This window comes from Pyrgilauda ruficollis, unplaced genomic scaffold, assembly GCF_017590135.1.
Source record: "Pyrgilauda ruficollis isolate IOZ18807 unplaced genomic scaffold, ASM1759013v1 scaffold64, whole genome shotgun sequence".
In the NCBI taxonomy this organism is placed as follows: Eukaryota; Metazoa; Chordata; class Aves; order Passeriformes; family Passeridae; genus Pyrgilauda; species Pyrgilauda ruficollis.
Window position 1 is genome coordinate 3674669 of NW_024528155.1, and position 23814 is coordinate 3698482.

Sequence of the window (23814 nt, forward strand, 5' to 3'; positions counted from 1 at the left end):
TGACTTTAAGAAATGTCATCAGTACCTGCTTTCTAACCGGATCTGATAACCAACTGTCTGGCCAACCTTTTCTCTTCTTTCTGCTGCCACTCTTTCAGCCACAGCAAGTGCTGCCAAACGTCTTGGCTGAGTGCAAAATATACGGCAGGGAGTTCCATTTTTGTGACAGTCATCAAGAATAAACTGGGGGATCTGTAACAAAGTGGTTTAAAATTTACTTTTTACTTTGACAGACTCATAACTTTTTTATCACAATGAAACAATTTACATACACCCCAGTATCACATACATTGCAAAATTACTCACAATAGGATTATCACTGCAAATGTTCCTGAAGTGGCAAAAAAGGTGACAAAAATTAATTTAATCTATTAAGTTTCATCTCTTTCAAACAAAACACAACAACGAAAATAACAACAACAAAAAATCCCAACCAACCAACCAAGAGTTGAAGCTTCTCTCTCCTGCTTCAGGGAAATCTATGTAAAAAACCCTGTAGACATTCTTTCATTGTAATACAATAGTACTCCACATACCAGGAACTAGCTTTAGAAGGAAAAGGGTATACAAAACTGTAGCTACTTTCCCTTCAATATGCTATGATTATTTTAAAGAAAAACTGATATCCGTCAGATAATGGTGCAGAATAATTTATGCTTTAAATATGTGTCTGCTGGCTTAGCATTGCAAAAACAAAAAAGTCAACTGGAATACTAGACCTTGAACCACATGAGACAACGAAAGCTTTAAAACTAGAATTTAAAAAATCCTTATTACAGAAATATTACAGATTTGGTATCAGTTTGGTATAAATACTGTTATGTTTTTTATTTCATTAAAACTTACTTGAGTAGTTTTTCCAGATCCAGTCTCTCCTACAATCAAAACAACTTTATGGTCCTTTATTATTTTAATAATTTCTTCCTGTTTTTCAAAAACTGGTAGTGATTGCCTGAAGGAATCAAGCTCGGATTCCCCTCTTTTAACAGGAACCTGGGGGATACCATCACTAAGTCGTCCACTTGTCTTCACTTCTTTGTTTTCTGTGAAAAGAAGTCAATAAATTATAAAGGAAGCTCACTAAAACACTGGTTAAAATTGTACTTAAAAATGAACACTTCTGATTTTATTAGCATCCCTGACATATTTAAAAGTGATTTTCATGGTAACACATCCTGTTATGGTGCTTGAAATAAATATAGTTCAAATAATTTTTTACTTTCATAGAAATTTTAAACACAACTGAATTATCACAGTACATTGCTTAAGTTAAAAAAGGCACAAAAAGCATAAAGAGAAACAGAAACTAAATCAGAGAAAAAAAGCCTTGGCCTTTGTATCTGTTTACACATTCCCATCTCAAGAGTTTGCCTATAAAAGATACACCAGAGAATTAAACATTTAAGTTATTCCATACTGACAAGTGTGCTTTCCAACAAAAAGACAACTTTACTGTGATTCACATGCCTTCTTTCACATCATTACTTGTCTTTCAAGACCTCCTTTCAGTCAGTCTTACATCAGCTAAGCCTAGTCCATAAGACTTGTCTTAACAGGTACCATGATGAAACATGATGCACTGAAAACCCTGGAGCCACACAGCAGTGTGATGAATCAGAAAGCAAGCAGTCTTCTGAGGAGGCTACTTCAACATCAGTATGTTAAATGCTACTCTATAATTCTTTAGTAATTATTTTCCAAAAGAATGAGCAGCTCACTGTCAATGCAATTTTAATGCAATTTTACAGGCACAATGCAATTATTTAATGCAATTAACAGATTCACGTATTAAATTACAAACACTGTTTTACCAAGACAAACACAGACTAACATTTTAAAAGAGCCAAAGACCATTCTGGAGAAGTAAAGAAAGATAAATTTTACACTATTCATTAATTTATACCCTACATCCCTAAGAAACTGCTTTTTGATACTTTTATTATAGTTCCCTCTGTTCACTAAACAATCCTATTAAACAATGAATGAACTGAGAAAGAAAATAGCAAAGGAAGCACTTAAAGAACAAACACAATGAATCAGAAATATCCATTTAAACAAGGTATACTGCTGTTCTCTGTTCACCACACCCAGCTTTGTACACAGAAACACAACATAACTTTTACAAACATAACTTTAAGGCAACAACCATGTTAAAATCATTATTTTAAAAATACGTCTTATATCAGAAGATATTGTCTTCCAGAGGACTTTATATACTCTAGAAATCAAGAAGTTTACATAATAGCCCAAGTTTACTTAACAGCTCTTACAGACCAAATCTATTTTAGATGACAAAACAAAACATGAATTCCTTATTTTATCAAGGACATTAATTCCTACAGGCACAAGAGACAGTCTCATTTTCTCTTAAGGGTATTCTTACAAGGAGTGATGGCTAACACCTGTCTCTTTAATCTTACCCCATGCAACTTGCAGAAATCTGTGCTTCACAACTGTACTTCAAAAAAAAAAATCTGGCTGAAATTGTCTCAAAGAATCAAAATTAACCTTATACAGGGGAGACACTGCAATGTGGGTGACAGGACTGCCTGAGCATCTTATGACACAGGTTTTAAAAAGACCCTATATTTATTAACAATTACAAGACAAGAAAATTATGAGGTTTGTTTAGAAAGAAGAGTGTCAGTTAGGACAGAAGAAGAGACAGAAAATAGGGAGGTTTGTTTTGGGGTTGGATTGTGGGTTGTTTTTTCAAGCAGTGTTGATTCACAAGTCCATATCACAAGACACACTGAACATACCAGATTCAACAGCATATGCATTTCCTTGTTCTGTCTTTGGCAGAAGTTCTGTTCGTTCTTTATTTGTGACAGGAAAATTTTGAATTAAAGTACAAACAGCGTGTTTTGTACCAGGAGTTAAGGCACAAGTCATTACTGCACGTTTTAGTTCTGATCCATCCTTTTTTCTTACAGTTAGGTATCGATTTGCTCCTTTTCTGGGAGAAAGGAAAAAAGGCATTTCAGGAATGCAAACTAGTTACCTCCATGTAATGATCTTTGGCAATAATTTTTTCAAGGTGACTGTCAACTTATTTTCAACTATAATGTTGGAACAAGAATCCTCCAAATAATGTCCTAAGTAGCATAATGCAACATTCACAACAGTCATCATCAAAAACAGCTTCTATTCATGCGAGGTAGTGCAGATCAGACACTGCAGACATCAGATGTCTCCCAAACTACAGCATTTGTCTCCCAAAATACAGCCAGCTCTACCAATCATTTTATCAACCAACACTGAGAGTTAGGACATCAAATTGACTTTCAGACTAACTTGAAAGATTTAGACGTTAAAAATCAACAAATAAGCAGAATAGACAAAAAAAAACCCTCCCTGCTAGTGGGATTACAATCCTTAACAAAATCCAAAAAAACATACATATCAGATCTCAGGATGTTCATTATCAAAGATTTACTATGTAGAAATGGAGCCAGAGCACTTAATCATAACACTGACCTACTTCTCAGACTGAACTCTTGACATCAAAATGCAAAGAATTGTTGTAAATGTGTTTCAAACTGAACTAACTTGTGCCTGGGCCACAACTGACATATGAACACTTTCTCAGCACCTGGCCTTATAAGTGACCAGTTTGCCTACCTGGGCATGGAACTGAAAATTAACACTTTCAAAACAACTTCTCAGGGTAAGAACAGAAGGTCACACTAAGAGCCCAGCGACCCGTCCCTGGCAAGGGTGGAAGACTGGTGCAGGTATGCACGTGCTGGCAAGGGCAGCCTCTGCAAGGAGAGGCACAGCCACCTCCAGCAGCCCTGGTGAAAATGACTCTGTCCTCTTCACATCCTCGTTTCAAGTACTTACATACACTGCTGAGAACCCCCAGAGCCTTGTCTTCTGCAGGCTGAAAAGTCCTAGCACTCTGACCCCTTCTGCATAGAGGAGATGCTCCATGCCCTTCATCAGGTTGTTGGTCCTTCACTGAACTCTCACCAGTCTAGATCTCTGTCCTCCTGGTGATCCCAGCTCTGGACAGACACAACACTCCTAGTGTAGCCTAATCAGTGCTGAGTGAAGGTGAACCATGACCTCCCTCTGCCTGCTAGCAACACTTGAACCCTCTACTATGCTTCCCAACAGAAGCACTCTTTTGGACATGCCATTCTAAGGTGCACTTTACCTGTCAACGCCAGAGATTCTATGCAAAACACATTAGCGCAGGGAAAAAAAACCAGGAAGTATCTTTATGAGAAATCTTTCTTATCACATGAAGTCCTCAAAACTGCATTTCAAACTAGTATGTTATGCGTTTTTTTACTCAGACATCAAGCAAAGCACAGAGAACATAAGGAAACACATTTATTTTTATATTTACTTCTTAAAGTTTCTTCTCTAGTACCATTTCCCACGACACTACAGGACAAGTTAAAAACACAGGTAGTTTTAACAGGGACAGCGAAATCCCACAAATTTGCACCTGAAAAAGAAAATAATACATAAAAATAAGAGTCAAGTTTACCCTTTACTCTTCGATATCAGTCCAAGAGAATGACAGAGCCGGTGAACAAATGCTCTTTCGGTTCTAGTGAAAGAAGACGGGAATTCCATTTCTGGAAAGAGAATTAAAAAAATAAAAACCCGAGCACAAAAACTCAAGAGGCAGCAGTATCCCTGACGTACGACCTGGGCACCAGGAGTTTATCAGTCCCCAAGCCCCCCATGCTTCCCTTGCACAGCGGGACCGGAGCCAGCGCTCTCCCCCGCGGGGCTCGGCCCGGGGCAGCGCGGCCGCCCGAGCTGCTCCTGCCGGGGAGAGCCGGCCCGCCCGCCCCGCTCCGCGCGGCTCCCCCACGCACCCGTGTCCTCGCCATAGCGGAACCGCTCCAGAGCGAGCTTCACCGCGATCTCCACCTCCTCGTCCACGCGGATATCCCTCAGACCTTTGCCGCCTCGGCCGCGGCCCGGCGCGGCGGGAGCGCCCGAGCCCGCGGTGCCCGCGCCGTGCTGCCGCGGCGGGACGTTCCTGGGCCGCGACATGGCTCCGGCAGCGAGCGGCGGCTCCGCCACACGCGGGGAGCGCAGGCGCTGCCCGCGGTGCAGCAGCGGGGCCGGGCGGCGCGGCGCCGTGACGCGTGCCCAGCGCCGGGCGGCAGCGGCAGGGATCGCGCAGCGGCGGGAGGCGGAGCCGCCCTGCGCACGGAAGGAAGCGGCTGGGGTGGCTCTGAGCCCGGCAGAGCCGTGCGGGTGTGCCGTGGAGCCGCTGTTGCGCGATAGTGTCACGGGCGGCCGTGACTGGAGAAGCGGCGCTGATACCTGTCAGGTGTCATGCGACTTCATGGAATGACGTTCAGTATCGCAGCCCCCAGCCTTGTTGTTTTGAATGTTTTATGGAGTCATCCAGATTTTCCTTCTCTTTCTTTTTTCCCGTCTTTATTTCTCTCCTTTCTTGTTACGTCTTGGCAAAGTATGTCTAACATATTCTCCCCCTTGGTCTGTACCAAAGTCTGTAGTGAGGACTTTGGTACAGACCGCAGGTGAGGTTGTTAGTTGTAGAAGTTGAGAGCTTGTTAGCCAACACTTCTGCAGCTGTATAGAAGTACTGGAAGGGCTAGTTGCTGGATTTTAGGTGACTGTATAGTAAAAGGATAAAAGTCCCTGACTTGTGGACTGGTGTCTTTGTTCAAGAGAGCAAAGGATTTACAGCGAACATCACATTCCCAACCAAATGGGTCATGATATGTTCAGATAGGGAAGTTTTCTCAACAGTTTGGCAATCCAAATGGGACCTCAGGCCACCACCGTCACAGTCCCCCTTATTCAAACATCCAACTGCTGTGGAGTTCATGGGGAACTGTGTGAGTTCAACTGAGATCTTTGGGATACAAAGGATGAATGCTAAAATTCCCCAAGTATATTCAACATAAACTACAAGGCTCTCAAATTATTTTTAATAAATTTCTCTAATCATTTCAGACTTTTCCTTCCTGCAGCTTTATGTACATAGTTGGTGAAATTAGGTTAGTGCGTTGAGTATGGGTGCACAGCTGATAAGCAAAAGGCACACTTAAAGGGGTTTTTAGGGTCTCTCCCAAGCTGCACAGGGGACTGAAGTCACCTGTAAGGTGTGATTGAGGAGTGTGCACAGGGGAGATTGAGGTCTCTCCTAAGGCATGTGGGAGCTGTGGTCCCCTGTAAATCATGCAGGGGCTGGGGTCCCTCAAAAGGCCTGCAAGGGGGTGGAGGTTTAGGATCAGCTGTTAAACTGGGGTCAGTCAGTCCTAAACAATAGGCAAAAGCTGTTCAGAGCAGATTTGTGAACAGCAGAACAGGTTTGTGATCCCTGCTGCTCTTCACCAGCTGGAGTGGGGAGATGAATTCAGATGCCCAAATTCAGAGTGGCACAGATGGGTGTCACAAGGCACCCAGTGAGCTGATGTAACACATCCCAGAGAAGCCATCAGGAGATCCAGGGAGAGTTCTGACAGTGCCCGGTGAGTTTCAACAGCCTGTGACCATCCAGGGGAAGGGAAAGTCCATGTCAGACTGTACCCATATCCACAGCAGGTCTGCAAGGGGAACTGCCCATATTCCAGCATTGTTCTGTGAACATGGACGGATGAACTAAATTGGGTATAGCAAGAAAAGATTGGTAGGAGAGTTGTTCAAGCATTTTAAAGGATTAAGTAGGAAACTATTTAAAATCTTGTGCTATATCATGTGCAAGCAACAGTGCTTTAGTGTGTAGTGATTCCTTGAACACATTTCAAGAGTTTATTTTGCAACTAACAAACAGGCAATTGGTGCACAGATGGACCACATCTCTGGAAAGCACACACACTGAAGGAGTTGTTCACTCTAGATTGCTATGTGCACACAGTCTCTTCAAACAGGGGGGACCCACAAAGGTCTGATGTAGAGGTATACTCATCTTCAAACCATGTTTGTGACTATTTGAAGTGATTGTTGTGGTGTAAATTTAAAATGCCATGCCAAAAGGAGGTTCTTCAGAAGTTATGCTGAAATGCTGCTTTATTTTTTGTATGTGCACGACTAGTAACTGCTTGTAATGGTGGTAATTCTGCATATATGTCCAAAAAATAATTATAAACCCACATTTTTTCACATGTGCATTTGTTTTGAGGATGGTAAACATGCAAATAATATTTGAAGACTTCCTCCAGAATATGGAGGACTGTTGCAGTTGTTTGGTAAAATTTGCTTTTCATAAACAAAGGGCATTTTCAGTGGCCTGGTTTACCAGCAAGGTTACAGGAGCAGGAAATCTTTTTAGTATTCAAAATAAGGTTATATCTATTAACTTGGGGAATTCCATTTCTTTTTCTTACAGGAGGATAATATGCAAAGAGTACTGCCTGAGCAAGAAACTGTCTCTGTTGCTAGTGTTTTGTATTGCCCCTTTGATGAAAAACAAAAGGAAAAGCTGCTGTTTTTAAAAAAAAAAAAGGTGAATGAGAAAGTGTTTTTACCCTTAGGAGGTATGTTAGGCCCCTTGAATCTGCAGGGACTTCAGCACTTACTGCACTACAATAAGACAGAAAATTACTGGAATCAGCTCTTGTTGTACAGTTCATGAAAATAACTTGTCATAAGAAAATTGTGATAAGAAAGAATGATTGTACTACTAGATTGTGTTGCCCTAGGAGAAGGGGAACAGAATGCATCTCCATCCATGTTTCAGCTGTGTCAAAAGGAAATGTAAGTATTTAGGCTGTATTTTGGGGAAGGGGCAATAAATTACAACAAAGAGAGGCCATAATTAAGATCCCACGTCTGATCACAAAAAGTAGGCTTGAGGTTTTCTTAAGAGCTGCGGCATCTGACATCCACAGATTCCTAGATTAGGGGAATTTACTAAGTCTTTGGCTGAGACAACTGAGAGAACTTCTAGAACAGCTAGTGGAGAGGTAATGCAGAAATTAGGACCTCATGAGGGATTGATTGCAACTACATACAGTTGCAGCAGGAGCACCAGTCTGTATTAACTCAGTGGCAGCAGCAGGAGAAACCCAAAGTTCTAACACCACAACAGACACATAGATATCACGTCTCAACACCTTTAATCCAAAAACCTAATAGCAGTGCCTAATGATGGAGAAAAACATTACCAGTGTGAGCAAGTGATACACATTTCAAGTAAAGCAGAATACCAAATCTGACAAAGAATATTTAGTCAGTCTGGCTAGATGGTTTCATGATAAATCCTAAAGAGGGATGCAGGCAATATTTATCCAAGTACAAAAAATATGTCCAGGAGTAGCAACCACAGGAATTTAGCTCGAGGAATTTATGCCACCACAAAAAAGAATCACAAATAGCTGCCCGACTGGACGTGAGTTTTTACGTAGCAGACTGAGCTCACAGTTAGGAAGGTGACCATGGACTGATTTCCATTCTCAGGAACTGCAAAGAGACCCTGCAGCCATGCCACCTGTGGCAGGGTGGTAGTAGACCAGCTGTCAGGCTGGGCAGAAGCCTTTTTTTCCAACAAAAAAGACTTATTCAGGAGGAATAACAGAAGCCTTCTTAAAGAAATAAGTGCTCATTTTGTAGCAAATATGATACCACAATTTTCCAGATAGAAACTTTCTACAAGAGCTTTGACTATTAGAAAGCAGGCATTCTTTACTGAAGTATGCTGGTCACTCGGAGGACTCTTCCTCTAATTAACTGCCTTGAGGGTTGGGTAAACAGAGGTTTTATCATACACACTGATTTACAACATTGTTTGCTATCCCCACTTACTTGATGTGTATGTTTTACTTTATTTTACATTGTCACACCCCCTATCAGAAGTCCTTATATGGTTCTTTGGGGGTCTTCTTCTGTGGTCTTCAATATCTTTTGTCCTTCTTAGGTGGCTGCTCCTCGACCCCCACTTTTGAGTAAGCGTAATATTGTTTAATAACTCCTGCTTTGTCAGCCTTGCAAAGCTTAGCTGGCATCCTGCTTGTCTTGCAGGACTTCTGTTTGATTAAGTTACATCCTATTTTTATTTCTCCAAGGCTATACTGTTCTGTTCTGCTGTCTTTATCAAATACAATCAATTAGCTTGCTAATAATACCAAGGCCATGTACACGTTCAATCCCCGTATGAAGCATTTATTTAAAGAGTTGGCCTCAATGATCCCTTCCAATTCAGAGTATTCTTTCTGTGAAGTTACGTCCCAGTTAAGGCCTGTTAGATGGTGACGGATGCTTGACTCAGTATGTTAACAAGTAGAGAAGGATCAGTCTCTTGATCAGTAACTGACTGTCTTAGTTTGGAAAGACAGGTGCCTGCTAAGGAATGCAGAAGCCTCCCCTGAAATGGAAAATGTAAAAACCACCCCCCTGCCTCCGAATTGCTATAAATTTTAAATTAAGGGGCTCTCAGGCAAAAAAATATGGGAGCAGGAATAACAGTTCTTTACTAGGGAAGAAAATAAAAAGATAAAATAAACAATGCAGTAAACTAAAACAACACTGACAGAGTCATAACACAACCTGACACCCTTTTGGTCACGGTGTTGGTAGCAGTCCAATTGGAAATGTGGCTGCAGTCCTCCTGGAGTGTCAGGTGTGGTTCTGGTGGAGCAGGGATCCTGTAGAAAAGGCTGTAGTCTTCCTCTGAAAATCAGTGGAAGAAGAAGCAGCAGCTTCTCTGTTCCTCTGGGAAATCCAGTGGAGAAAGCCATGCTGGTGTCCAGAATCTCAAGATTGTATCTGGGTAGGAATGCTTGGCTCCTCCCTCTGGGCTGAGCATCTCAAGCATCTCACAATGGGATGCTGTAGTTCTTCAGTCATGCAGTGACATTCCATAGCCTATTATCAGCAGATGTCTCCTCCACCCCCCCCCCCCACCCCAAGAAAGGATTGGGTGTGGAAGAGATAAAGAAAACTGCCCATTTAACAGAAGACACAGAAGACAACTGCCATACAGATGGCAAATAGAATACAATTTGCTTGACAATCGAGGACACTGATGTTTGAGGGTCTCTGTGTTTTGTTATGCTGTATGCCGATTCGGTTTGTTCCTTACACCCCTCTCTCTCTCCTTGATCGCCTCGTCTGTCAAATCTCTCCTCCCTGTTACCCCTAGCAACTATTGTATCCATTCCCTCAGTCCCTCCCTGGTTCCCTGTCTGTCACTCGGTGCCCCAGCCCTTCTGTCTAGAATCTTCCATCCTGGGGAGGATCCTTTGTGGTTTCATATCAATAAATATTTTTGTCCTGTGACATTCTTGTTAGCCTTCATACTGTTAAGTTTGTTACTTGTTGTAATGCTGTATGTAAGAGCAGTGCTTAAATGCATTGAAATGTTTTTGTTTTCCTCTTAGTATATTAGCAGGTATGCCCAATTAAAACACTGGTGGGAGTGTTAAGATATATAGTCAATTCAGATAGCTCAGTGTGCAGCTGCAGTGATAGCTGCAGAGATAGCTGCAGATTGGGCTCTGACTGGCAGGAACCCAAGGAAAGAGATTGTGAACAAGTGCCTTTTTATTTTGCATTTTAATAGTTTCCTTAAAAGGGGTGAAGAAAAGTGATCTAAGAGGAAAGCTGTCCTGTGCATTGGGAGAGGCCAGAAGCCACTAAATATTTCAATTTAGACAGCCCTGAGAGGTCTTGGGATCAGCAGAGCGGGGACTTCTTGCTTTGTAACCCAGCATTGTACCAGGGAGAAGACCATTTTCCAAGAGAGAAGCTCGCCTCCTCCATGCCTCACGGAGATGGTTTTGCAGCAGCCTGAATCTGGAGTAAAGATTTCTCTCTCCAGTTCTTAGAAAGTGCCGGGTTTGAGTTATGAGGTTACAGATGGAGGGGCTAAAGTTATTTGTCATGCCTTGACGGGCTGGAACAGAGAGGAATAGAGAAAATTCACAGAATTCACAGAATGACTGGGTTGGAAGAGACCTTCAAGATCATCAAGCCAAACCCATGCCCTGACACCTCAACTAAACCATGGCATCAAGTGCCATATCCAGTCTTTTTTAAACACATTCCAGGATGGTGACTCCACCATCTCCCCAGGCAGGCCCTTCCAGTACTTCATCAGTCTTTCTGTGAAAAACTTTTTCCTAATATCCAACCTATATTTCCCTTGATGCAGCTTGAGACTGTGTCCTCTGGTTCTGTCAGTTGCTGCCTGGTAAAAGAGACCAGCCCCCACCTGACTACAACCACCTCTCAGGAAGTTGTAGAGAGTGATAAGGTCACCGCTGAGTTTCCTTTTCTCCAGGCTAAACAACCCCAGCTCCCTCAGTCGTTCCTCACAGGGCTTGTGTTCCAAGCCCCTCACCAGCTTTGTTGCTCTCCTCTGGATGCCCTCAAGTGTCTCGCTGTCCTTCCCCACCACTCCCACCTTCACTCTGATTCGCTGAAGACCACCTTGCCTCTCTGTACCCACCCCTCTTTAAAAACCCAGGTCGGAGCCCAGTTGAGGGTCTTCAGCTGGTAGCTCCCCTGGACATTAAATGCAGACTGTACTACCGCTGGAGTCCGTCTCTTTAATCCTCGTGTGGGTTAGCAGCCCTCTCTCTCAGCCGCGGATCCTCGTCCCTTAAGGCGAAAGCCTTAGGCGCTCCCCTGACCGAGCCCCGGATCGGGAGAGTGCCCCCGTGCTGCCGGCGGTGCTGGCCGCAGCTAGCCGGGACGTACCTTAAGGTCAGCCGCCGCCGCTGCGAGGATCCTTTGTGGTTTCATATCAATAAATATTTTTGTCCTGTGACATTCTTGTTAGCCTTCATACTGTTAAGTTTGTTACTTGTTGTAATGCTGTATGTAAGAGCAGTGCTTAAATGCATTGAAATGTTTTTGTTTTCCTCTTAGTATATTAGCAGGTATGCCCAATTAAAACACTGGTGGGAGTGTTAAGATATATAGTCAATTCAGATAGCTCAGTGTGCAGCTGCAGTGATAGCTGCAGAGATAGCTGCAGATTGGGCTCTGACTGGCAGGAACCCAAGGAAAGAGATTGTGAACAAGTGCCTTTTTATTTTGCATTTTAATAGTTTCCTTAAAAGGGGTGAAGAAAAGTGATCTAAGAGGAAAGCTGTCCTGTGCATTGGGAAGATAGCTGCAGATTGGGCTCTGACTGGCAGGAACCCAAGGAAAGAGATTGTGAACAAGTGCCTTTTTATTTTGCATTTTAATAGTTTCCTTAAAAGGGGTGAAGAAAAGTGATCTAAGAGGAAAGCTGTCCTGTGCATTGGGAGAGGCCAGAAGCCACTAAATATTTCAATTTAGACAGCCCTGAGAGGTCTTGGGATCAGCAGAGCGGGGACTTCTTGCTTTGTAACCCAGCATTGTACCAGGGAGAAGACCATTTTCCAAGAGAGAAGCTCGCCTCCTCCATGCCTCACGGAGATGGTTTTGCAGCAGCCTGAATCTGGAGTAAAGATTTCTCTCTCCAGTTCTTAGAAAGTGCCGGGTTTGAGTTATGAGGTTACAGATGGAGGGGCTAAAGTTATTTGTCATGCCTTGACGGGCTGGAACAGAGAGGAATAGAGAAAATTCACAGAATTCACAGAATGACTGGGTTGGAAGAGACCTTCAAGATCATCAAGCCAAACCCATGCCCTGACACCTCAACTAAACCATGGCATCAAGTGCCATATCCAGTCTTTTTTAAACACATTCCAGGATGGTGACTCCACCATCTCCCCAGGCAGGCCCTTCCAGTACTTCATCAGTCTTTCTGTGAAAAACTTTTTCCTAATATCCAACCTATATTTCCCTTGATGCAGCTTGAGACTGTGTCCTCTGGTTCTGTCAGTTGCTGCCTGGTAAAAGAGACCAGCCCCCACCTGACTACAACCACCTCTCAGGAAGTTGTAGAGAGTGATAAGGTCACCGCTGAGTTTCCTTTTCTCCAGGCTAAACAACCCCAGCTCCCTCAGTCGTTCCTCACAGGGCTTGTGTTCCAAGCCCCTCATGTAAGAGCAGTGCTTAAATGCATTGAAATGTTTTTGTTTTCCTCTTAGTATATTAGCAGGTATGCCCAATTAAAACACTGGTGGGAGTGTTAAGATATATAGTCAATTCAGATAGCTCAGTGTGCAGCTGCAGTGATAGCTGCAGAGATAGCTGCAGATTGGGGTCTGACTGGCAGGAACCCAAGGAAAGAGATTGTGAACAAGTGCCTTTTTATTTTGCATTTTAATAGTTTCCTTAAAAGGGGTGAAGAAAAGTGATCTAAGAGGAAAGCTGTCCTGTGCATTGGGAGAGGCCAGAAGCCACTAAATATTTCAATTTAGACAGCCCTGAGAGGTCTTGGGATCAGCAGAGCGGGGACTTCTTGCTTTGTAACCCAGCATTGTACCAGGGAGAAGACCATTTTCCAAGAGAGAAGCTCGCCTCCTCCATGCCTCACGGAGATGGTTTTGCAGCAGCCTGAATCTGGAGTAAAGATTTCTCTCTCCAGTTCTTAGAAAGTGCCGGGTTTGAGTTATGAGGTTACAGATGGAGGGGCTAAAGTTATTTGTCATGCCTTGACGGGCTGGAACAGAGAGGAATAGAGAAAATTCACAGAATTCACAGAATGACTGGGTTGGAAGAGACCTTCAAGATCATCAAGCCAAACCCATGCCCTGACACCTCAACTAAACCATGGCATCAAGTGCCATATCCAGTCTTTTTTAAACACATTCCAGGATGGTGACTCCACCATCTCCCCAGGCAGGCCCTTCCAGTACTTCATCAGTCTTTCTGTGAAAAACTTTTTCCTAATATCCAACCTATATTTCCCTTGATGCAGCTTGAGACTGTGTCCTCTGGTTCTGTCAGTTGCTGCCTGGTAAAAGAGACCAGCCCCCACCTGACTACAACCACCTCTCAGGAAGTTGTAGAGAGTGATAAGGTCACCGCTGAGTTTCCTTTTCTCCAGGCTAAACAACCCCAGCTCCCTCAGTCGTTCCTCACAGGGCTTGTGTTCCAAGCCCCTCACCAGCTTTGTTGCTCTCCTCTGGATGCCCTCAAGTGTCTCGCTGTCCTTCCCAAACTGAGGGGCCCAGAACTGGACACAGCACTCAAGGTGCAGCCTCACCAGTGCCAACTGCAGGGGAAGGATGACCTCCCTGCTCCTGCTGGCCACACTATTCCTGATCCAGGCCAGGATGCCATTGGCCTTCTTGGCCACCAGGGCACACTGCTGGCTCATGTTCAGCCGGCTGTCAACCAGCACCCCCAGGTCCTTGGCACTGTCCAGCCACACTGTCCCCAGCCTGTAACGCTGCAGGGGGTTGTTGTGGCCAAAATGCAGGTCTCGGCACTTGGACTTACTAAACTTCATCCTACTGGACTTTGCCCATCCATTCAACCATTCCAAGTCTCTCTGCAGAACCCTCCTACCTTCCAGCAGGATGACACACACTCCCAGCTTAGTGTCATCAGCAAATTTACTCAATACTCTCATCCATGTCACCGATAAAAATATTGAACAGAACTGGCCCCAGCACAGACCCCTGAGGGACACCTCTGGTGACTGGCTGCCAGCTGGACCATTCACTAAGGTCACATGGTCAGAGCCCAGACCTCTGGGGACCCCAGGAATCTCTCTAGTCACAGCAGCCCCACTCTGTCCCACCCCACCCAATCCCAGATCCTCCCATGCCCAGAAGGCAACTAGAAGTAAGAGCATAAGTGCAAGTAAGGCGCTTGCCATGGATACCTCATGTGTCCCTTAAATCTCTGGCTGCTCTGCCTATGGTTGTCTGTGACACTCTGCCCACACCACCCCCTTGTAGACAGAGCAGAGCCCTGCCCAGGATCTTTCATGCATTCACACTTGTCCCTTCTGACATCCCACTGCTCCCATTGATCCTCACAGGTGACCTGGAGCAATTCCTGCTGCCTGCTCAAGTGGCAGCTGCTGAGCACTAGGGACACCAAGCTTGTCATCACCCTAGTGGCACAGCTCCCCAACACCAGTGCTGCCAGTCTGGCCACATGTCCTCCTCCCCTTGGCAGGGCTAAGCCATGTATAAATGACAAGGGCAAGGGTGGCAGAGGGTGACAGGGAGTCAGTCCTAAGGCATAGTCAGGGTATCACAGCCACTAGGCTGAGTCCTGCTGCTGGGGCTGGGGCCAAGCTACAGCAGTGCAGCGAGGGACCCGGCGGGTTTTGGCTCACCAGTGAGCCTGACGGCTGCCTCTCGCATGGACTTCTGTGGGCTCTGCAGGTACATCACAGACTGGCGCAGGTACCCATCTGCTCTGTCTCTGTCCTCTTCCAGCTGAAGAGAGCACAAGGGGACAGAGAGAAGGGTTGGCATTGACTCTTCCCCTTGGACAGGCAGCCCCTGCATCCACGACTGGCATCCCTGCATGGACACTCCTGATGGCCAGCCAACAGCTGGGTTCAAGGCAGCATAGAGATGGTTACTCCACAGGGAGCCTCAGTGCTGTCCTGCACAGCTGGGCTTGGGCTCTCTTGGCAGCCTGGCTCAGGGAAGCACAGGAGCCTGGAGAAGAGCCTTCTGGGCCACACGCCAGAGTGGAGTAGTGTGTGGGGAGCAGGCTGTTGGTGATGGGTGCAGCAGCAGGCAGGGGCCACAGCTGCCAGCCCCTCACAGTGGGTACTGAGGGCAGAGGGCTTGTTCAGACACAGTCTGGGGCTCTGAGGCCACCCTTACCAGGGACTCGCCAAACCTCCACAGCTCTTCTGTCTCCAGGAGCTGCACAAGATTCCACTTCTTCAGGAATATTGTTGCTTGAATCAGGGTTTCCCAGGAGGCCTGCAGAGCAGCAGGGACTGAGACATGGCACAGCATGCCAGGGCGTAGGCCCAGCCAAAGGCCAGAAGGAGGCTGAAGTGCTGCGGTCTTTGAGGCATTATAGCAGAAGGCAGCTGAACCCACTCACAGGGGAAATTAGTAGCTCAGGGTCCTCACCTCTGCCACAAGCTGGTTCTCATCATACATGTGGTAGAAGAGCGGGAGCAGGCTCTGGCGCACGCAGTCCTGCAGGGGCCATTCTCTTTCTTCCCCCACCAACTCCATCACTGCTTGAAAGAGGTGAATGGAGAGCAGCTGCACATGGCTGTCATCCTAGTGAAGAGAGCAAGAACTCAGCACTGCCAGGCCTACCTGGGCATGGAACTGAAAATCCACAAGGGAAAACTTCCTGGCAGCATCTCGGGGGAGGAGGGGCTGGAAGGGGGAAGGGGGATGGGTTTGAGTGGGGCAGAGGAAAAGAGGCGGGCACAGACCTTTACATTGTCAAAGAGTGGCCTGAGTGCCTCAGCCAGCTGCAGACCCAGGGAACTGGCAATTGGCACATCTCTGTTCAGAAGCATCTCACTTAGCACAGAGAGAGTCATCCACACCACCTCCCTGTCTTCATTCTTCAGCACTTCTGTGAGGCTTTCACTCAGATTTTGCATGCTTTCAGCCTGTGTGGAACACAATGCAATGTTGTGAAGCCATGAAAGGCTGCACTGCCACAACCACTCCAGCAGTTTAATCCCATGCTGATGCCTCAGAGCCCAGAAGTCAAAGGCTTTGGCCAGGCAAATGGGGAGTCAGGAGAGCTGGACGAAGCTGCTCATCTTCTGAAGCCCATCCAAATGCAAGCTAGTATGTTACTCAGCACCACACCGACTGCACAGATTCAGCTGGGCAGCCTGCTTCTCACCATAGCGGGTCTCTTGCAGAGTAACATAAGGCATCTGAGCACCAGGAGACGCATCGCTCTGCACTCCTTGAATACGTAGATTTGGACAAGTTGTAGGATGCGTTCATCCCAGTTCTCTAGCTTAAGGCAAGGTAGAACCTGAAACACATAGCAGTGAGAGTGTCATACGTAATACCTGTCACATGATGGGGCACACCGCAGGAGGGTCACCACCACATCAAGTGGCTGTGCAAGGGTCATTTCCTGCAGGGTCTTATCTAGTCTGTGCTCAGCAGACACATCCGTGATGAATGCGAGCCATTGGTAAATGTCCCTCACAATGGTTGGCACCTGGAGGAGACATGTAGGGAATTGGAGTGCCACTAGAGAGAGCCATTTCCCCAGCTTACCCCAAGAAGTGTTTTCCTTTGCAATATACCATGCTGGACTTAAAAAGCATTGACAAGGCTTTCTGGGCTTTGAGTCCATTCTTACCAGGCACTTTTCACCTCTCCATTTCATTTCCAACAGATCCTCGAACTTCCTTTCTTGCAGGAATGTGTTAACTTGGTGTAGAGTTTCCCAGGAGGCCTACAGAGCAGTAGATACCAGGAGATTTTACACTCTGACGCTACAGAACCTGTATCCTTGCACATGAGCAAGGCTCAAGGCCTTTCCTGGCCCTTAGTCAGAAGATGCAGCAGCTGGGAAATCAAATTCATGAGTCTGGACAGAGTGATGGGTCATCCCCCACTCCAGGCACTAGTACTGCAGAAAAGAAGCAAAAGAAGTATCCCAGAGCTGCTGCTCTGTAGCTAAGAGGAGGAGGATGAAGTGGCCATTGGCTCCACCAGGCATCTGCACAGGAGGCAGCCAAGTCATATCCAAATTGCACACCAGCATTTAAGAAGTTCTAACCTCTGCCACAAAGTGGTTCTTGTTATGCAAGCGGCAGAACAGTGGGAACAGGCTCTGGCGTACAATTCCCTCTAGGGGCTTTTTTCCCTCTTCGTCTACCAACTTCATCACTGCTTGAAAGAGGCGAATGGAGAGCAGCTGCACACGGCCCATATCCTAGTGAAGAGAGCAAGAACCTCAGAACTGACTGCTCCAGGCCCACCTGGGCATGTGACTGATAATCTACAAAGGAACTTTGTTTCCTGCCAGTTTCCTGGCAGCGCACAGCACCTGTGGGGGGAGCACAGAGCCTTACTTTGTCAATGAGTGGCTGGAGTGCCTCAACCAGCTGCAGAGCGAGGGAACTGGCAATTGGCACATCTCTGTTCAGAAGCATCTCACTTAGCACAGAGAGAGTCATCCCCTTCACCTCCCTGTCTTCATCCTTCAGCACCTCTGTGAGGCTTCCAATCAGGGCCCACATTGTGTTGGCCTGTGTGGAACACAATGCAATGTTGTGAAGCCATGAAAGGCTGCACTGCCACAACCACTCCAGCAGTTTAATCCCATGCTGATGCCTCAGAGCCCAGAAGCCAAAGGCCTGTTCAGAAGGAGTCTGGTAGATGAATGGCAAGGAGAGCTAGAAGAAGCTGCCCATCTTCTGAAGCCCATCCAAGTGCAAGCTACTGGACTACTCAGCCCCACACTGGCTGGCCGCTGCCTGCTTCTTACCATAGAGGGTCTCTTGCAGAGTACCATGAGGCACCTGAGCACCAGGAGACGCATCACTCTGCAGTCCCTCCATAGGTAGACTGGGAAAAGCTGTAGCATGCGTTCACCCCATTGCTTTATGTTAAGGCAAGGCAGGATCTGAAACACAAATCAGTGACAGGGACGCACAGCTGATACAACCCTATCACTGCACAGGGCTACGTATGGGCAGCAGTAAGGGCATATGCAAGATCAAAGGCAGCAGAGCCCAAAGGTAGTAGAAGCTGCAGAGCACCCCTGTGCTTCCACTGCCCTGCACAGGCTGCTCACTTGCTCCACTCTCTCCATCACCTCTTGGCAGCCCCCAATATCTTGGCCTTGAGAAGGCGTGATGGAAGAGGAGGAGCTGTCACTAGAATAGCACAAACCATATATGCTCATACCTGTCACATGATGGGGCACACCGCAGGAGGGTCACCACCACATCATGTGGCTCTGTGAGGGTCATTTCCTGCAGGGTCTTATCTGGACTGTAGTCAATAGATACATCCGTGATGAACGAGAGCCTTTGGTAAATGTCCCTCACAATGGTTGGCACCTGGAGGAGACATGTCAGGAGTTGGAGTGCCACTAGAGAGAGTCATTTCCCCAGCTTACCCCCAAGTAGTGCTTCCTTTTCTAGCACACTGCGCTTGCCTAAAAGTCTGTTGGATTCCCAGCAGACCCAGACTGAGAATGTACACATTTGCTTGTTGACCAAGTCCTTGCCATAGACAACTTACTGTCTTCAGTCTGGAGGTGCCACTTCTCATGATCATATCCAGCATGGCAGAGTCCTCTGTTTTATAGGAATCAGCATTTGCCATGTCCTCAGAGGCTATGCTGGTATTGTCTTCAGGATCAGTAAGCTCATGTAAGTCCAAAAACATCTTAAGGCAGGGAAAAGAGGGATGTCACATCTAGTGTGCTGCAGCAGTTCTTGGCTGAGCTGAAGCAGCAGGTCCAGCCCAGGCTGGGAAGTCTGCAAGTACCTGTGCATCTCTCTGGAAGTGGTAATGGGTGTGCTTCTTCTTTTCTGGCAGTTTCTCAACTGGATTTGACAAAAAGCAAGCACAGTCAGAGCTGAAGGACTCCAGGAGAGGCTGGAGAACACAGCTGAGCCTGGCACTCCCCAGGAAGGGCCAGCTCTCAGACTACAGCTTGTGGGGACACCAATCCCTGTCTGCAGCCTGAGGCTGAGGGTGCCCAGTAGATGGAGCAGGACTACTAGGGGAATCAGCTCCATTCCCCTTTGCCCTTCTTCCCTGGGGATGCCCACAATGCATGGGATGGCCCAGCTCATCCACTTACCTGCCTGCAGCAGCTGGACTCCCTCCACTTCTTCAGGCTGCTGTGCTGGAACAGCCCCAGGGCTTTTATCATCATGCTCATCCTCCTCCCCCTCCTCCCCTTCCCTCCCCATCACCGAGGTCAATCTGAGCATGCTTGGGGTTCTCTCCACTGGGAGTTCTCCACGTTCAATTCTGCTGGAGCTTGGACTTTGAGGGCTTTAGCCACAGGGATGAGAGATGTCCTGGAAAAGAAGACGGGGTCAGCAAGACATGAGGTGGCTATGCAGGGCCTCGTTGCAGCCCCGCTCTGTTCCCTCCTGTCTTCTTGTGTCCTCCAGGGTTATGTGGGGGGATGCTTTGATGCCAGAGACGGGTCACAAAGTGCCCATATGGTGGTATGTCACAAAGGGCCTATGACACGTGACATCCAATTGGCAGTGTCTGCGTCACAGTGGGTTCATGGCATGGGCCATCCAATTGTCAGCGCCCATATCACAGTGGGTGGTTGCCATGAATATATGTTTATTGATGAAGAGATCATGTTCATACAGCAGAAGTCAGAATATGGGCACGTGTTGTGTTGAGGATGTCTCCGCCAATGCTCTTTACCTGGATTTTCTGTCTGATCCTTTCTCCAGCCACTATGGCTTCATCCTCTAGGGTTCTCATGTTTGTCCCAGTGGGTCAGACTGCAGCCTCTCAGCCTTTCATCCTACAGTCCAAAGACAGAGGGAAACAAAACACACCACATCAAAGTCACCTCATTTGTAAGCAATAAAAGGACAATACAAGCACAATCCAGAAGACCTTTACATCAGCAAGGCATCAGCACTGGTGACAATGCCAAGAGTGTGGATAGTGGGTGCCTCTGCCACACTCTACCCCAGAACTGCAGTCATGATCTGTTGCATCCCAAGACACAGAGGAGGATGCTGAGGCAGGGCTGCCTTGGGAAGAAACATCCCTTTAAGCTAGGGTGATGAAAGAGTTGCTCTGCCACAGTTGCTTGCTGTTGTATGTTGTTAACCCAAGTTATCCCTTGTCATGCCTTTCTTTCTCCTCAGTTCTAGAATGTTCCCCACTCCTGCCTTCCCTATTGGTCCCCATTCCTTACAGTGTCTCCCCTGAATCCCAGTTGGTTGTTATACTATAACCCCACCTCTGTACTGCCCCTATTCTCTTTACCCATTGGTCCTCAGACATGATGCTCTGCCTCCCATGTCCCATATTTAATCCTGGACCCTTCTTTGTTCTTCACTCTTTTTCCCTGTTCCCCTTCAGTATGCTGATGAAAAGGCCACTGGAATGCCAGACAAAGAGTCCCTCCTGTGCTTCTTCACTGACTCTCAGATAACAACGTGTGGTGTGAGCGTCTGGTGCGCACTGAGCTATGCCCTTCTCGTAGAGGATGCTCTCAGGAAGGCGGTGGCTTCAGCAGCTCCTGCCATGCCACTGCAATGATCTGACCAGTGTCTTTGGAGTGGTGGTGCCTCCAAAGTTCATAGCAGATGCGATGTTACCGAGTTGCAGTGCCTACTGTAGATGACCATTCTTCAAGCACCATTAGCAATGAACAATCAATCGACAATAAGAACAATAAACATGCAGTAATAACCAACATCACAGGAACAATTAACAGTAGCATTGGTCCCCGTCACAGACCCCATCCCTTCCCCTTCTGCTCTGAGCTCCTCCCCCAATGGTCCCTCCACTTCCAGTTCCCACAACACTGGGACCGGGAAGATGTAATGACAGCGACCGGAAGGAGGCAATATTGGCCTCCACTGCCACCAACCAGCGGGCAGATTCCAGTCCCCCAAAAAAGGCCTGCACAATCATCAAGCGCGCTCGACCCTCTTCGGAAGATGAGAACAGCAACACCTCAGATCCCGAGTCTGAGCATCGCTGGGCCCAGACACAGAGGGAAGCCATTCGGGAGGGTGACTCAGAGCTGGTCAAAAAGATCCTGGCCTTCCCCGTAATTTGCAAACGCAGCAGGAGGGCAACTGCCACCAATACCTGGGAGCCAGTCCCCTACAGGGAGTTAAAGGAACTTTGTAAGGTGGCAAAAGAGCATGGTCAGGGATCCCACTTTTTCAAAAACCTACTGGAGGCCACCTGCTTTGCACATGTTGTAGTTCCCCATGACATCAAATATATTATGAACTGCCTTCTCTACCCTGCTGAATACATGTTACAGGAGAGGCAGTGGAAAAAACATCTAAAATCATTATCTGACAAATATGCCAAAGATGCCAACAAGCAGAATTTATCAGTGAAACAGATTGCCACAGAAGGTGGCTTCCAAAAATCCCTAGACCAAGAAAAGTACCTTCCTGAAGATGCTCTTGCTGACAGCAAAGCAGCAAAGACCTCTCTGTTCTTCAAGCCTGACGATAATGCTCCCACCCAAAGTTTTCCCTGTATGAAACAAGGGGCAACAGAAACCTTTGTAAAGTTTACTGACCGATTGAAGACCACACTCAAAAACAGATTGAGAGCCCAAAGGCTGGGAAAGAAATTTTAGTAAAAATGGCTATGGCCAACACAAACCATGATTTTGCAGGTCCATTTTGAGAGTTCTCCCCACGGACACACAACCAACCATTGACCCAATGGTTGAGGAGTGCACCAGAAAACACGGTTGCCCAAGAAGTGGCAAAAAGAATTGCAGAGGGAGTCTCTGGAGCTTTTGCTGTTGTATCATCCAGGGAAGACTGCAGATGTTTTAGTTGTGGAGAGCTTGGACATTTTTTTATAGACAGCCCTGAAAAGCCCTCTCTCCAGGACAATCAACCAGACCATCGGTGGCCTCAAAGACAGCCTAGGTTCCAGCCGGATTTGGGAAACTCCCAGAAGAGTGTGGGACGGCCCCATGGTCTGACACCAAATCAAATGCTGTATCGCTCTGTCCCATCTGCGAGGTCCACCACCGAACATCAGGAGCAGGGAAATGGACCACAAGTGACACCATCACCATGGGGTGTTCCCAAACACATCGCCAAGATCCAACACATGCAGTGATGCAAGTGGGAACCCAGTGCCAGTTGGTAACCTCCCTATCCATTGACTTCACCAATCAATGCATACATCGTATTCCTACTGGGAAGTTTGGGCCATCCGATGGTCCTTCCAGCATTCTAATTATCAGAGACACCTATCATGGGCCTGAACAAATTACGTTAATCCCGAAATTACGAATTACAGATTACGAAGTCCAGACTGTTGGCACAGGAAAAGAGATTGTTGTACAGATTTGGTGTATTGATCCTCCTTTTTATCTCTCGAAAGAGACACCAATTGCGCAGGTTTTCCTCCTGCCAAAAAACAACCCAGAACAAGTTCCCCCCAACCCGACCATCATGTGGATGCAGATTGTGGGCACCCAAACCCATCATTGAGTGTGGGCTGTTTTGTAAAGGAGAGAAGGTCCACTGCCCAGGGATGCTGGACACCAGAGTAGATGTCACCATCATTGCTCGATCCCAGTGGCCAGCAAACTGGGAATTACAACCAGAGGCAGGGATGATCTTGGGCATCGGAGGTGTGGCTATGTCAATGTGCAGCAAGAGAAACATCATAGTTGAAGGTCCCAATGGCAAAATTGCCACTATCTGCCCATTTGTGGTGAGGGTGTCTTATTACACCCTCACCCTGACAATAGGGGAGGGAACTATTGTCCTAATGGGGAGCCTCTCTGTCTCACCAAGGGATTTTTAATTAGGGCCACTGTAGAGCATGCACCCATCATCCCTCAGCTCATGGAAACAACACCATCCAGTGTGGGTTGACCAGTGGCCCCTTTCTGACACAAAACTGCACCTGCTAGAGGCCCTCAAGGAGCAGCAGCTTGCCAAGGGCTACATCACAAAGACCACCAGCCCCTGGAACTCCCCTGCCTTTGTCCTCAAAAAATCAGGCAAGGACAGGTGGAGGTTCCTCTGTGGCCTACGCAAAAACAACAAAGTCATTGAGAACGTGTTCCCTGCAACCTGGCCTGCCCTCACCATTGATCTCACCCCAGGACTGGAAGCTGGCTGTTATCGACATCAAAGACTGCTTCTTCAATATCCCGCTCCATCCTCGAGACACCCTGAGATTTGCCTTCTCTGTGCCCTCCCGCAACGGGCAAGCCCCACGCAAGCGGTACCACTGGCTTTGCCCCAAGGAATGAAGGACTCGCCATCAATCTGCCAGTGGTACATGGCCCACATTCTGTCCCCAGCGAGGAACGAGTTCCTGCATTCTGCCATTCTCCATTACATGGATGATATCCTCATCT

At 46.9% G+C, this 23814-nt stretch overlaps 1 protein-coding gene across 1 annotated transcript in view; it reads right to left on the reverse strand.

Annotated features, from left to right (window-relative positions):
• YTHDC2 (YTH domain containing 2) overlaps positions 1-5135 on the reverse strand; it is a 29644-nt gene extending 24509 nt beyond the window's left edge. The window contains exons 1-5 of the mRNA XM_041484147.1: positions 4839-5135; positions 4502-4592; positions 2763-2959; positions 847-1043; positions 26-192 (exon numbers count right to left, since the gene is read on the reverse strand). Of these exons, the coding sequence (XP_041340081.1) occupies positions 26-192; positions 847-1043; positions 2763-2959; positions 4502-4592; positions 4839-5019 (833 nt within the window). The 5' untranslated portion in view covers positions 5020-5135. The remainder of the gene's footprint in view (positions 1-25; positions 193-846; positions 1044-2762; positions 2960-4501; positions 4593-4838) is intronic.
• Positions 5136-23814: the final 18679 nt, after the last annotated feature.